A 14039-nucleotide genomic window follows, 5' to 3' on the forward strand; every position below is an offset into this window, starting at 1 on the left:
TCTAAATAAAATTTATCTTGCAAAACTATTTTACTCCCCCAATTTCATGTGACCCAAGCCTCTACCATCAAGTTTGCTTGTAATAACAAGCCTAATGTATTCCGCACCCTTCTCCTTAGCAAGTTCTGGCAAAGGTCCTGCCATGGACTCCATAATTGGACTGAAAGTCATTCTTTTTCTAGGTTCACAACAGCTCTGTGCCTCTATGATCTCATATTCCTCATTCATCGTTATCTGCTCTCAAATGACCTATTAGAGTGCAAATTATTCATTTATATAACATGGCAACCATTTACCATTTTTCTTGATTTGTGAACCCTGCACTTCACTTTCTTGACGTAACAAGGTCAATCCAGTTGCATCAGAGAGCGTTGTGTGAGACGCATCACCTTTTTTGCCTGCTCACAAGGTGGGTGATAATTCATTCTTATCCCTTGTACATCTTATTTATATAGTTTTGCAGGCTCGTCTGAATCAACTCCCAAGTTCACGGCCATCGATCTCAGCGAAGATAGGGCAGCTCTTTGAAGTTCTGATGAATACTTGTCCAAGGAGGCTCTTGTTCATACAACCACCAAGTCATAAATCCGTCAGTTGCAGAAAAATATTATTTAGGTGGCTCATATATGTCATGTAGATTTTAAATTAAATAATAATTTAGGTTTAGAGTCCATTGAATTTTAGTAGTGAGTGAAGCAATCTATAATGGATAGAAGTGTAAAAGTTAAGTTATATATAAAGTATCTCTAGTCTGGCAAAAAAAAGATTAACAATAAAAATACTGTGCCTTCTATCCACACGCATTAATCATAAAGCTTGACATATATGTATTAGAACTCTTTATTTTTTACAACAAATTTTTGTTTGAACAATCGCTTCAATAGTTAATCAATATTGAGGTATATATCCAATTAATATTCCATTGCATTTATATGCTTAGCATATTAAGATTATCTTGCATGATCAGTACTGCTCCATATCTTATATATCAGGTGTTCAATATGCTAACGTTTTGCTTTATTTTCACTGAAAATATATGTTTAGGGTGTGGATGAAGATAGTTACAGGTAAAAAACAGGTCTATGCGTGTATTGTTTAGATACAAGCACGTTGAGTTCAAGTGTGGTAAGCAGAGTCCACAGAGATGCACGCCATGCACGAAGGTTGCCGGGCAAGACGCCTGCAGCAGCTGGATATCCACTATTTTAATATTACTTTGAAAAAATCGATTGCCTACTAAGGAATTATGCAAACAGGCAAGATAGCGAATCGTATTAATTATCCATGCTCTTGACCGAACCAGGAATGAAAGAACAATTATCTTTGTTTAGAATGGCATGGCCTTTAAGTGGCGCGAATTCCATTATTATATGGAACTTCTGACCGACTCTTATTTATTAGAATAAGCGTTGTAATATTATTCATGAGAAGAATATAGTGTATCAATGCCTGAAATTGATCGGAAAACCTTCATTTATGATATGGAGAATTCATGGTGGGAGGTAAGGGATGCATTTGCTGGTTTCTATCTAAATAATGGTCTCTGTATATGGACTGCAATTCTGTAACCCTTCTCCATTTTTGAGACTGCACTTCTCTCAGGATCATATTCTTAAGAGTAAATTAATTCAGTCCCTGTTTATCAATGCGTTTTTAATTCAGATTCATCTATTTTAAAAATCCAACATCTTCTCCTTCTCTTTTGTGTAGGGTTTATATCTTAGTTTGGCCATCAGAGGTACTGTTCCTAAGTCTTTGAGGCGTCACCATTTGATAATTTCTTGTCTCTAAAATAAATAATCTAAGCCAAAATCTTGTGCACGTAAAAGCAATCATTTTGGATTTAAATTTCCCCTCTCTCTCTCTCTCTACACATCATTGTGATATCGCTCCAAAGTGCTGTTCAACTATTCTAGATCGAGCAACAACAATCATATAATTAAACATCTCCAAATCAAATCACAGAGGAGTAGAAGTAATCCAATAGTCCATAAATTAAGTAACCAAGATCCACAATTTAACTCGTCCAGAATGAGAAGCTTGTTAGGTGTTGACAAACCTACAATTCTTCCTGACCTCTCCTTCATTCCCATAAAGTACGTTAATATTCCCCATCTTTATCATAGAATTGGCAAACGATGCGAAGAAAAGCTTTTGATCAGAGGCATAAGCCCACACCTGCTTTCTTATCTCCCCCTCATGATCTTCCGTCACCAACACGTTATCGGACCCCAGCAACCCTCTTCCCTCAAGAATGTTGAGGAAATAGTGGTTGTCAAATCTAGCCGGGGTTTCAAAATCAAGCGGAGCCAATTGATTGTCTTTTCCTGTTTTTGGACATATGGACCGTAGGATTCTTCGAAAGGGGGTGTATCTCTTGTATTTATCGTAATGTTCTTCAGCACTCTCATCGTGTATTTGTTGCCTAAAGCTTAAGCATCTTGCCTTTCCCATCGTGTGGCTACCTGTGAAACCAAGACGCTTATATATGGGCAAGCACTATATGTCATTACAACCTATGTGTTTAGTGGTGTTTTTTAAAAGATTTATAAATAAATAAGTAATTATTTACATGAGATAATGTTGTGGATTTAACCTGATAAAGCAACCAAGTCTCCTATGTCAAGACCATGTTGTTTAAAATTGGCAATGAGAGTCTCCAGAGAGGAATTTGGTGCGGGTATAAACTGATTGGCACCATCAAAACTTGCCTTGAGGGAGTCCTTTCTGCCTAGATAAACCTCCCAACCTGGGCCACCTCTCTTCCAAAGTAAAAGGAAAATTAGAAACTACATGTATTACTTGATCCCAAATGTCATCAAGGAATTAATCATTTGACATACGACATTACCAGCTTTCTTAACATTTATGTTATTGAAGCCACCTTGTAATGGAGCTTATATATAATGAGACAGTAGTGAGATGAGAGGCAGAAAGAGAGAGGTGTATATATATATATATATATATATATATATATATATATATATATATGCACATTTACCACTGCAACAGCATCACGAGCAGCAATGGCTAAGATATCAGCACATGAGACTATGAGAGGGCATGCTTCTTCCAATTGATACTTGATCCTATCAATGACTTCGAATCCACGCAATGAGTTCACGTTAGGCCCTGCCTGCTTTTCACTGACCATGCCTCCATAGCTGTCTAGAAGAACCGATGCATCGCATCCCTGATTAATACCAGAACCAATCAGGATTGGTGAATTTAAGACTTGGAATTGTGAATTTGTGATAGAAAGAATGATGATGCTACAAAATTAATGAGAATTATCTGTTAGCAAGTAGTATTCAGTTCTCTAGCAATTCTTTATTTATTTATTTTTCCGAAAAGAAAAACAGCAAGAAAAGGGGGTGCAATATTCATTACGAGGAAACACAGACACAGAATTAGAGAAAACGAGAGGCCTGACCATAACGAAGCAATCATGAAAATGCAAGCGAAGCAGAGAGGCGGCCATTCTTGGATTTTTAAGCACGGCAAACTGAAGATTATACCTAACAATCTCTTCAACCATAGGGCATGTTTCCTTGTAATAGTCACGGACTAAAAGTTGTTCATCACCAAAGGTCGACAAGCTTTGCAAGACCAAAACCAGTAAAGTGATAAAGACCATTGTAAAGGGATTCCTTGAGAAATCACATGACATGACAACCACGCACCAGAAAGATGGTTTGGTTTAAGATTGCTTAATGTTGGGCCAACATTTCCTACTTATAGGAACAAGCTCAGGTGATAATGACGTTTCCTTGTACCGTTCTCCATGTTCCTTCTAATGTTTTCAAACCAACTTTATCCTAATAAAGTAGTAACGGGATTCTTTTGCTATCTCCCAAGTCAAAGTTGATACAACTAATTCAACCTAACTTAATAGCTTTGTTTTCCTCTGGGACGTGATTACTTTCTTGAAGGAATACATTGGCCATGTCAAGGCTAACCTTTTTAATTTAATCGAGCATCGCATGCTTTCATTTTCTAGAGACAATATTTAATTCTTGTAAAATAGTAGTAGCTTTTTTTCAATTACGATACGCTTTATCAGAATAAAATTTAATGAGGTTGTTGATGACTATCATTTTGCATCATTAATTAAGATATAGAGGAACAGGTGTTTGTTTATTATTGTGTTTTAAATGGTGGCTTCATCAGAAAGTCCATTTGATATTGGACTGCTTAACATACCCTCCCTCTTTCTCATCCCTGATCTGATGTAAGGCAAAGATTTGATTCTGGATCACTCGGTTGACTGACTTCACTCTACATTGGGGAGGCCATGTTTTTTTCTCAAGGATATAACTGTGCATCACGAAAGAAATTTAACAATCTGACACGAACGAGAGACAGAAAATAAATGATCCAGAATTACCTGTCTTTGTCTTGAATGCTTCACTCAACTTTGTTTTGCCAAAATTTGAGCTAACTTGGACATTCAATTAACAGATGAATTGCTGTGTTGCTGACATCCCAGCCTTGCATAATTTGAGCGAGCTTGAAATTTAATGAGATTTGTTCTTTAAACTGTTGTCTCAGTGGTATTCTGCTTTCAGAATAAAACAGAAAGGAAGAGAAAAACAAGAACAAAAGAAATTGCGATCGTAAGTTTTGTCATGTATTAATCTGACCGACTCCAAAATTTCAATTGCAAAATACAGAACACCTAATTTTTACAGTTTAATGTACATTACCAACGAACCAAACTAAGAGGATATACTTTGGAGGTTCTCTAGAAAAAGGGGGGGAAAACCCCCATCATTTCAGCTCTCCATGTTCCATTCCTAACAAGCAAGACCCAGACAACCACGTCTGTTCCTGCTATCATCTTCAAAAAATTCAAAAAAGCTTTTGTGTTTCTTGCATGTATAATATAGGCTCATCATTGTTGGTGTTCCAATGAAATCGAAGTTTATTTATATCTTCAGCTTGTTAGATTGATCAGCAACTCCCAGCTTGAAAGAATATGACAGCAAAGTTAGCATACCTTCCAAGGAAAACAAAAAACCAGCATGGTCACAATTAAGCCTTAAAACTCTCATGTAAATCAGTACCAATCCTACAAACCATTATATAGTTACCTTCTATCTACTATAATTCCCTCATTAATCGGGGAAAATCTCAGGATGCACTGCCGCACTATTGACATTGAGTGCTTTTTGCAGCTTTCGATGATCAAAGACTTCAACTTCAACCAGGAACATTGAACTGACTGGTCGATGATCCGAGAGCCTTAATTCTGACTGCTTGTAAGAAAGTTGTTTTATACCTTTTCCAAACCAAAGTATTCGATCACACCTGCATATGATGTTAACTACATAGTTAGGTGACCATGATCATTCAAATGTTAGATTGATTTACTTTTCGAACCATCCAAACTAAGAGAAAAGGAAAATTTTTTTACCAGAAATCTTGGATTTCTTCCTACCAATCTCTTTTTCCTTACTATGATTCTAGGAAATAAGAAAACAAAGGCAAACTGCTATTTCAAAATAACCTGTACTTACCATGCCGGAGATCTCTTCTTCTCGCCTTCTTTAGGGTTCTCCCCAACATATCTATCAGAGTTTATTTCATATTTGTAAGTTGGTGGAAAGCTTATCACTCCCTCTTTCCATCCTTCAAATACATGCCCACTGCGAAGTTCTTTGCTTAGCTGCCAAACAAGATGAATCTTTAACAGTTCCTCCAAAAAATAAAAAAAGCAAGCAAGATGCTGCTTAGAAGAAAATAGAGAGCATTATTTGCAGAAAGTGCAAACCATTACATTACTCAAACGTGAGAAAGCTATCACTTCTAAAAGTACAAATCAATGTGTGAGGAAGCTATTCCTGACATGTTTGATCACAGTTGGTTTAAATCTATCCAGAAAACTTAACCAGTTAGAATACTACAAATGTCTCCTTCAAAGTTAAGCCCTGTACCATCTTTCAAAACTCTAATATAAATCTTCTATTAGAACATTTACAGTTACAGATCCAATAATTCCGAAAGCAATAGTTTCCTCGTCAGGTGATTTGGTGAGTTTTGTCATTGTTATTATAGGAAGGATGAAATTTAAATCACTCTCTTATGATCCACATTATATCTAGATCTTAGAACAACATGCTTCTCAGGAAAAAAAATGTGTCACTGATTAAAGAGGCTGAAACAATTCCAGAAGGCAGTGGAAACTTGATTGTTTATGAGTCTCACCTGATCACTGTTGATAAGTTGATCCCATTTCTTCAGAGCAACAAGCTTCCTGACCTCTGTGTCCAACATATTGAGACGATAATTCAAATCCCCAAACCAGAATATATGACTGTACAGAAGCACCCAATTATAAATACATTGACCAGGAAAATTATAGAGAACAGTCACAAAAGGAAAAGGGATTTGAAGTCATTGATAACACATCCAGTAACTATCATAAATCAACACGTATTTGTCATCACATGATAACTTTAAGAAAATTTACGCTGAAACAACTCATGTGTGCATTTTCTGTTCTTGTAAGTAAATGTCTTGATACCTACACAAGGACCAGAAAAGGCGCAAGTATAGCACTCCGGTGCAGTTGAGTTATTTATTTCCAGGAACTAGGTTTCTCAATGAAATCACACTATGATTATAAAACGGGAATATACATTGAATTCCTAGGTTACTCCAACCAGTTTAATTTCCTAGGCAAATCATGAAAACTATTGAGCATGAGTAGGGAGCTCAAGACAACCATATTGTAACCAGCTAGGAAAGATAATCCATGAGAAGACAAGATGCCTGCTGAGTGCTATGAATAACACACAGCATCTAGACATGCATCACACAAATTTATTAATGGAATGAATTAGCATAAAGATGCTTAGTACTTGAGCAATTCAGTATTCTCTGCTGAAGTATTATTTGGAAATACAATAAAAAAGCAAAGTCATGAAACATAGTGCATATTGAAGTTTAATATCAAAAGGTTGCTTACTCATGAGATGGAATTGTCTGTGGTTGATTGGCGTCCGTGACAGATGAGAAATGGGTACGTCGTATAATTTCATAGACATCAGCATTACGCCTTTGTTCAGCCCCATCTTTCTGACCTGAGGTCAGATGAGAACAAACAAAGCACAGCCTTGACTGGAAAAGAGACATGCTAACGGAAACAGATCCCTGCATCAGCAGCAGCCTCTAATAAGATGCTGGCAAAGCTAAGGCAAGCATGTTCAACTATGATCAATATGCAAATGTTATCTTCTCTATGTTCCATGCAATACTCTTCAGCATGAAAACATCCCCCAGCATTGCATCACAATATGGAGGCGCTGATCTCATCCCATCTAACATACAAAAGGTAACAATGTTTAAAACATTTACTCCCAATTATAGTAAAATTAAGACAGTAGCCTCCATAGCATGATGCAACCTGATGTGTTGCACCGCTGCAACGATTGGAATTACAACTAGCATGTTGTACAATTATGACACTGCTTTATTAGTTCTCTTTTCTATTTTGTGGTCCTTTTGTCTACATACTTGAGTTGCACAAAAATATCCTAGTGAAAAAGTCTAATACTTCATATAAATGCAAGTAGAAATAAAACATATTTGTCGACTATTGTGATGAACAAAGAAAATGGATGAACAGGCAGTACCTTGTTTCCCATATAGCCCATAAGACCAACTCCAACAGGAGAGACCTCCAAATTGTTTATATGTCTCCTCAACCTCTTGCGCACCCAAATTGATACATATATTCCTACCATTTGCTTGCTAACAATTCGCACATACTTAGTGAGTGGCTTGCCATTATCTTTGATGATTTCACTGTAACATTGATCGCTTGGTACTTCTAAGAAAGTGTCATCCTCTGCTTCAGATAACCAATCAGAGACCTCGGAGAAAGAATCAATAACTTCAGGGACTTCAGGAACCTTGTGCCTCCGTTGTTGCTCCAACCACATTGAGCCTAAATTTCCAAAACTGTGGTGAGATCTTTTCAGTCCACTCCTGTTCAGAGCAATATTCTGAGGACTAAATAATGAAGGATTCTCTGTCCAACTGAAGCCTATTCTTGCAGAACTGCTCGATACTCTCCGTAACTTGGAATTGGAAGGGATAACTTCTTGTGGGGTGGCAGCCAATGAATGTTCAGGCCAGGCTAATCTACTTTCAAAATCACTTCCATATACTCTCTTTAAGTGCAAATTCTTTCCTATACCAATTGCTTTGCCAAACTCCAGTATGTTAGATTCACAACCATCAGTAGCTTCTATATATTCCTCATTTATCATCTCTAATGGTAGAGAATCGACCTCATCTGCAAGTTCATCAGCAACTAAAGAAGTTCTTGATACTGGTGAGGGAGGGGCGCTATAACATTTGTATTTTCTTTCAGGTTGTAGCGATTTGTTCAGAGTCCTTCTAATGATTTCCTCCCATTTTGTAATTGGTCTGTTACTCTCTGCTCCCAGAACATTCCCAGCATTCAGAGGGACCACCTCTTGGAAACTGTTCAAGGACAAAAAATAAAAAGAATGCTAAAATCCATTGTATACAAATGTTAACAAGCACATAGAATATTATAGGAATGGATGTCTGCTTTTGGAGTAGCTTCTAAAACTGTACATTCTGGACCCAAGCAGCCGGGGTCTGATAATTATTAGGGTGGGTTTTTTGGGATAATTCTGGTTGAGGAACTGATCAGGTGTGGGCCACAAGATGTAAAACTGGCCCTCTGATTTCCAGCTGCCATCCACTTGCTGAGAAACAGCAAATCCCAGAAATACAGAATGAGTTATTGGCATATTTTTTCTTAAGTTTTTCATGTGTATGCTCTAGAAACAAATGACAACCAGATGCTGCTTGGATGGCAGATGATTCAATTAAAGCTTTAGATTTCCAATCAGTTCCTTACTCTGGGGTGCATAGTTGACCAATTGATGCCAGATTCTTTGAGGGCTAGACCATAACAAGAAATAAAGTCAGCCTTGTTAGTTATGTACTTATAATCTGATTCTCTACAAGGAAAATCCTCTGCAGGATTTCTTAACAAATAGATCCAAAGATTTTCTGAACATTGCAATCAAACAGATCAGAGAACACAGAAGCAATCACATTCGCAAACAAAGTAGGGCATATGCATGCATGAAGACACAGAGAGAATGATTGTAAAGATTTCCGGATACAAAACAAAGCATTGGATATGTGTACATATAAATTCTTACAACAAGTCCAGTCATCAAGACGAGAAAACAAAGCAATGAAATACTTACCCAATGATGTAAATGTCTGCTGGTTCTTCTGTACAAAGCCAATCATCAATATCAAGATCCTCGTATGGAAGTCTTCCAGCAACATTCCAAGTACCTATTGTCACCCTACAATAACCAAATGTTTAACACTGTATTCTTAATAATTAAAATCCTTAGCCTAATATTCAAAGAATAAGCAGATTACAGCCAACCTCACATCCTTCATATTTATGTATTGAAGACGCAGAGTTTCAGATTTCCCTCGCTTATGTCTTGATGGATAGCCCTTGGAAGGTGCATCTGGATCAATTAAACATCAAAACAACAGATGATCACAAACTGGCCTTGTATGTAATCAGATGAGATAAAATGATCTTTCCATAATTTGCAAGTCCACTAGGAAGCATATGATCAACTATTTCTTTATGTTTCAGCAGAACCATAACAAAACAGCTTTCTTCCAAATTCAAGAAACCAAATTGTCAATAACAAGTTGCAACAGAATCTTAAATCACAAAAAGTGCCTTGCTCACACACAAGAAAGAAAAGAAAAGCAACATCACTGAGATGAGAGTTGCAGAATGTTAAGAGACTTTGAATGGCCAGTATAGCTCAAATTTCTGACCCACAATTACAAATACTTCGAAAGCTTAATCTTTTGTAAGTAAACCTCGAAATTTTACTCTTGGGGTAGCTCAAATTTCTGAAAATCCTAATGAAAAGGGAAACTGGTGACAGGCAATAGGACCGAGTGATACATTCAAGAGACAACATATGCTATTAAGCTTGAATGCATTGAAAATGACAAAAGGAGGCTCAATAACAGACAAAGAAAAGGATTGTTGCCTGAAATTCGACTCTGAAACACATATGGGTTCCCCTGTGTCCTATTTGCATGATCCTCATTCACATTAACTCTTTCATCTTTAACAGGGGACGCTGTATAAAAATTGACAGAACATGATCAAGCACGTAGTAGTTAGAGTAATTAATAAAGAATGATGACAAGTAAACACTAAAACCATACCGTCATCTTCACTCTCAGTTTCAGTGTATTCATCTTCACTAAAGTCATAAACCTTGGGCTTTATGTTCAACCATTTCTTCATCACAAGTGAAGGCCAGAAAGGCTGCAACCAAATGCAACTCTCCAAAATAAACAACATGCAGAACCATCTAAAGAAAAAAAAAAAAAAAAGAAATACAAGCAGTGCCAAGGCAAGGAGCATTTAAGCATACCTCAGCTCGCTTCCCTCTCCTGGTCCTCATTCTGAATCAAGAACAAAGATTTGCAAAACAATTTATATAGCAGACTTTCGAAGAAAAACAAGACCTTCAAAAGGGAACAGGAACAGGCGTGGGATTGTCACCATCCTAGGAGATTAGCATTAAAATAAATGATTTAAAGACCATTATAAAACAACAAGGCCTGAGGTTAGGCTTCTTGTGATGCCAATCACAAAAAAAAAAAAAAGATTCATACTAGGAGCAAACAGAAAGGACAGAAAAAGTGTGGACATATTTAACAGCAATCCACAATCTCAACTTGCCAAATAAGAATAATTCAATGGTCCACGGACACGTCTTAGATTTTCTGATACCAAAACATCCCAGCATGATATTATAGAAAATTCAACATATCTAAAATCAAGTTCTATGAATATCGAAAGGTCACTTTCTCCTTTAACAATACAGTGCTACAAAACACACTTGAAATCAATTGATGTTACTGCCATTACAATTGCAAGCGTACAGGCAAGTACGCCACTAAAGTGACAGTTAAACAAAGCATAAAAGAAATACACATTGCCCCCAGATCCTAATCAAACCTGGAGGAAATCCAACTGGGAATTTTCCATCATTCAAATCACTGATCCTTAATCACATCATAAAATCCAAATCAAGGTGTGAGCCCCGGCCCACATCAATCCAATAAAGTTTATGAACGAAAGCTGATCAAGAGGAGTGACTATAAATTAATAGTGAACAAGCAAATTAGGCTCAATACATAAACAAAACTGAGCATACCTCCAGTCACAGCCTAGATTTGAAACGCACCAGAACAAGACAGCCTCAAACATGCAAATATTTTAATAGCCAAAAAAGTGGGGGTTGACACTAAAATATAGAGTTTTATGTCAAACAGATAATCCACAAGTAATTAAGAAAAGATTTCATTCAAAGGACAACTGTGACTCATTGGTAGGACAGTGATTCTTTTTATTTTTAAAGTTTTTTATATTGCATGATATTTAGAGACACAGATGTCATGTGTAAGAGAAATGACCCTTGAACTGATGCAAAAGTGGACAACGAAAGATGGGTTCAGCGCACTATATGTGAAGATGAAGCGCTCTCCCATGTTTTTCAACTTTCAACTATTATTAAAACCTCCAACTGTTTTTTTCTTTTTCTTTTTCTTTTTCTTTTAGGGTAATGCTAATACATATAAGGAGTCTATGGTTGAGGTTGATAAAGACTTTCCTTCACTCATAGGGAAACTCAGATTTTTATAATAAGTCAAAAGGTAGTGTTCTATCAGAGTCTCCTATACTTCGATTAACCATACACATGTATCAGGTACATTAATCCGTCGTTTGGTATTGTATTAAATTAATTTTTTTTTATGTATTCTTGATCATTTTAAAATACTGATATTAAAAATAATTTTAATATATTTTTAAGCTATATTTTTTTTAAAAAGCAACCGTTGTTATATTAATACACTTTCAAATACTTTATATCCAACAAAAAAAAAAAATATATATATATATATATATATATAGAAAGTTCATGATCGAGAAGCTATCGTGGCAGCACTTTACTTTTAAAAAAACTTTTCCTTCTCTGGGTTAATATAGATGGCGATTTCATGGTTGGATTTGAAAAAGATTTAGTGTTTGTTTGGTATTGTTTTAGTGATTGTTTTTTAAAATATTTTTTATTTAAAAATATATCTAAATAATATTTTTTTTATTTTTAAAATTTTATTTTAACATTAATATATCCAAATGATCTAAAGATATAAATAAATAATTTAAAAGTAATTTAAGATTTTTGGAAACACACGTAAAGTCGTATTCCTAAACGCTTCCTTTCCACGACAGTCAACCATTTTAAAAATATGAGGAAAATAAGGGAGGTAAGATTTTTCTTTCTGAGAAAATCAATATTGTTAATTGCATGCTAATGGGGTTGTTGGGGGAAGGTAAGGTTTTTTCTTTATGGAAAAATCAATTATTATTAAATGTTAATGGCATGCTGATGGGGGTATGAGGAAGGTAAGATTTTCTTTCTCGCAGATCATCATTAATGGCCGTCCGTGTGTTGATAGGGTTCTTTCCTTTTTGGCTGGTGCAGTGGTGATCTTGGCCGTGTGGACGTACGGTAGCCTGTCCTGTTGTTGTTGGTAAGTGCAATATTTTGGATTCAGAGCTGGACACAGCAAAACATTGCTTCTTTTTTAAAATAATAATAAAAATAGTATTTTTAAAAAATATATATTAGCAAAATAACACAATTTTAAAAATAACTTGCATAATTTATACGTGTAGCGATTGGAAAGCCGACATTCAAGCTTGTCACTATTTTAAAAAACAACATTTTAAAAAATTTATGAAATGAGCTACACATAAAAAGAGAGAGGGAAAAACAAATAAAAAAAGAAACATAAGAGACATATAATTAGTATCATAAAAAAGATCTCAACGAGATATATCCAACGATGCAAAAAAGATAACCAACGATGAATGAAGTAGGTCACATATGCAGCAAGTGAGTCACCCGCTATCCTTGGATGACAAATGTAGCATACTTGGATCATCCTTAGTGACCTTTCTTTGTGTCGTTGGATTGGTCTCATCAAGATCTTTCTTTCTGGTGATACTGATTGTGTAGTAATCAGAATTTCAATGTGTCTCTGAGATCTTTTTATTTATTTTTCTTTCTTATCTCTCATTGTAATTTGTGAAGAGAGAGGTGAGAAAAAAAAAACTTTGTAGCCAAATGGAAGCTCCAATTATGATAACATCATTACCATCATAAAGATCTCAACAAAACAAATCCAACGACATCAAAAAAAAAATCAGCAACAGTGAATGGAGTGGGTCATACTTGTTGCAAAAAAAAAAATGAATGACCCGTCACCTTTTGAATGTAAGGGTGGTATATTTAGGTCACCATTGGAGACTTTCATTGATATTATTGGATTTGTCTTGTCGATATCTTATTGATAATATTGGTGGTGTCATAATTGGAATTTTGATATATTTACGAGGTCTTTTTTTTTAAGGTATTTCTCTTCTCTTTCTTCTCTCATCATGTGTAGCCTATTTCATGATTTGTTTTAAAAATGTTATGTTTTTTAATAGTAACATATATAAACTGTGTTATTTTATTTATTTTTTATTATTTTATTTTATGAATATTTAAATAAAAAACATGCTAATAAACAAAAATAGCCCAAAATATTAGGTAAATTACACTGGATGTCCACAAAATGGAATTTGTCGTGACTAACATAGTAACATGGATTGGACATTTTGATCATAAGGCCTAAGAGTAAGGTTCAATTTGAGTTCTTTTTTTAAAAAAAATAGCACACGTTCTAAGAAAATTACAAACAACCAAGCCAGAAAAAAAACGAAGGAAATAACAAATATATATATATATATATATATATATATATATATATATATATATATATATATATATACTACTAGAAGTAACGCAACCTATTAAAATTTCAATGCTTCTTCGAGCAGCATAACCTCTAACAGATTGCTCTACTAGGTGTAGTGTATG

At 35.4% G+C, this 14039-nt stretch overlaps 2 protein-coding genes across 6 annotated transcripts; both read right to left on the bottom strand.

The window, feature by feature from the left end:
* Nucleotides 1-1910: 1910 nt before the first annotated feature.
* LOC18094201 (peroxidase 20) lies at nucleotides 1911-4869 on the bottom strand. Of its 2 annotated transcripts, XM_052455861.1 has the most exons (5): nucleotides 4733-4869; nucleotides 4388-4558; nucleotides 3002-3193; nucleotides 2597-2762; nucleotides 1911-2465 (listed from the first exon to the last, which is right to left on the bottom strand). In XM_052455861.1, exons 3-5 carry the CDS (start codon nucleotides 3152-3154, stop codon nucleotides 2044-2046), a joined length of 741 nt encoding a protein of 246 aa, XP_052311821.1. In that variant the 5' UTR covers nucleotides 3155-3193; nucleotides 4388-4558; nucleotides 4733-4869; the 3' UTR covers nucleotides 1911-2043. The 2 variants fall into 2 exon arrangements, with proteins under 2 accessions (XP_052311821.1, XP_006368439.2); XM_006368377.3 differs by lacking the exons at nucleotides 4388-4558; nucleotides 4733-4869 and adding an exon at nucleotides 3434-4052.
* LOC18094202 (type I inositol polyphosphate 5-phosphatase 2) lies at nucleotides 4609-11540 on the bottom strand. Of its 4 annotated transcripts, XM_024584737.2 has the most exons (13): nucleotides 11265-11539; nucleotides 11066-11188; nucleotides 10476-10610; nucleotides 10264-10366; nucleotides 10083-10175; nucleotides 9449-9536; nucleotides 9258-9362; nucleotides 7638-8493; nucleotides 6971-7155; nucleotides 6208-6316; nucleotides 5520-5668; nucleotides 5094-5310; nucleotides 4609-4999 (listed from the first exon to the last, which is right to left on the bottom strand). In XM_024584737.2, the coding sequence occupies exons 3-12, from the start codon at nucleotides 10503-10505 to the stop codon at nucleotides 5118-5120; spliced, it is 1911 nt and encodes a 636-aa protein (XP_024440505.1). In that variant the 5' UTR covers nucleotides 10506-10610; nucleotides 11066-11188; nucleotides 11265-11539; the 3' UTR covers nucleotides 4609-4999; nucleotides 5094-5117. The 4 variants fall into 4 exon arrangements, with proteins under 4 accessions (XP_024440505.1, XP_024440515.1, XP_024440494.1 ...); XM_024584747.2 differs by lacking the exon at nucleotides 11066-11188 and having other exon boundaries at nucleotides 4609-4967; nucleotides 11265-11540; XM_024584726.2 differs by lacking the exon at nucleotides 11066-11188.
* Between the last annotated feature and the right edge of the window lie 2499 nt (nucleotides 11541-14039).

Source organism: Populus trichocarpa, chromosome 1, assembly GCF_000002775.5.
Source record: "Populus trichocarpa isolate Nisqually-1 chromosome 1, P.trichocarpa_v4.1, whole genome shotgun sequence".
In the NCBI taxonomy this organism is placed as follows: Eukaryota; Viridiplantae; Streptophyta; class Magnoliopsida; order Malpighiales; family Salicaceae; genus Populus; species Populus trichocarpa.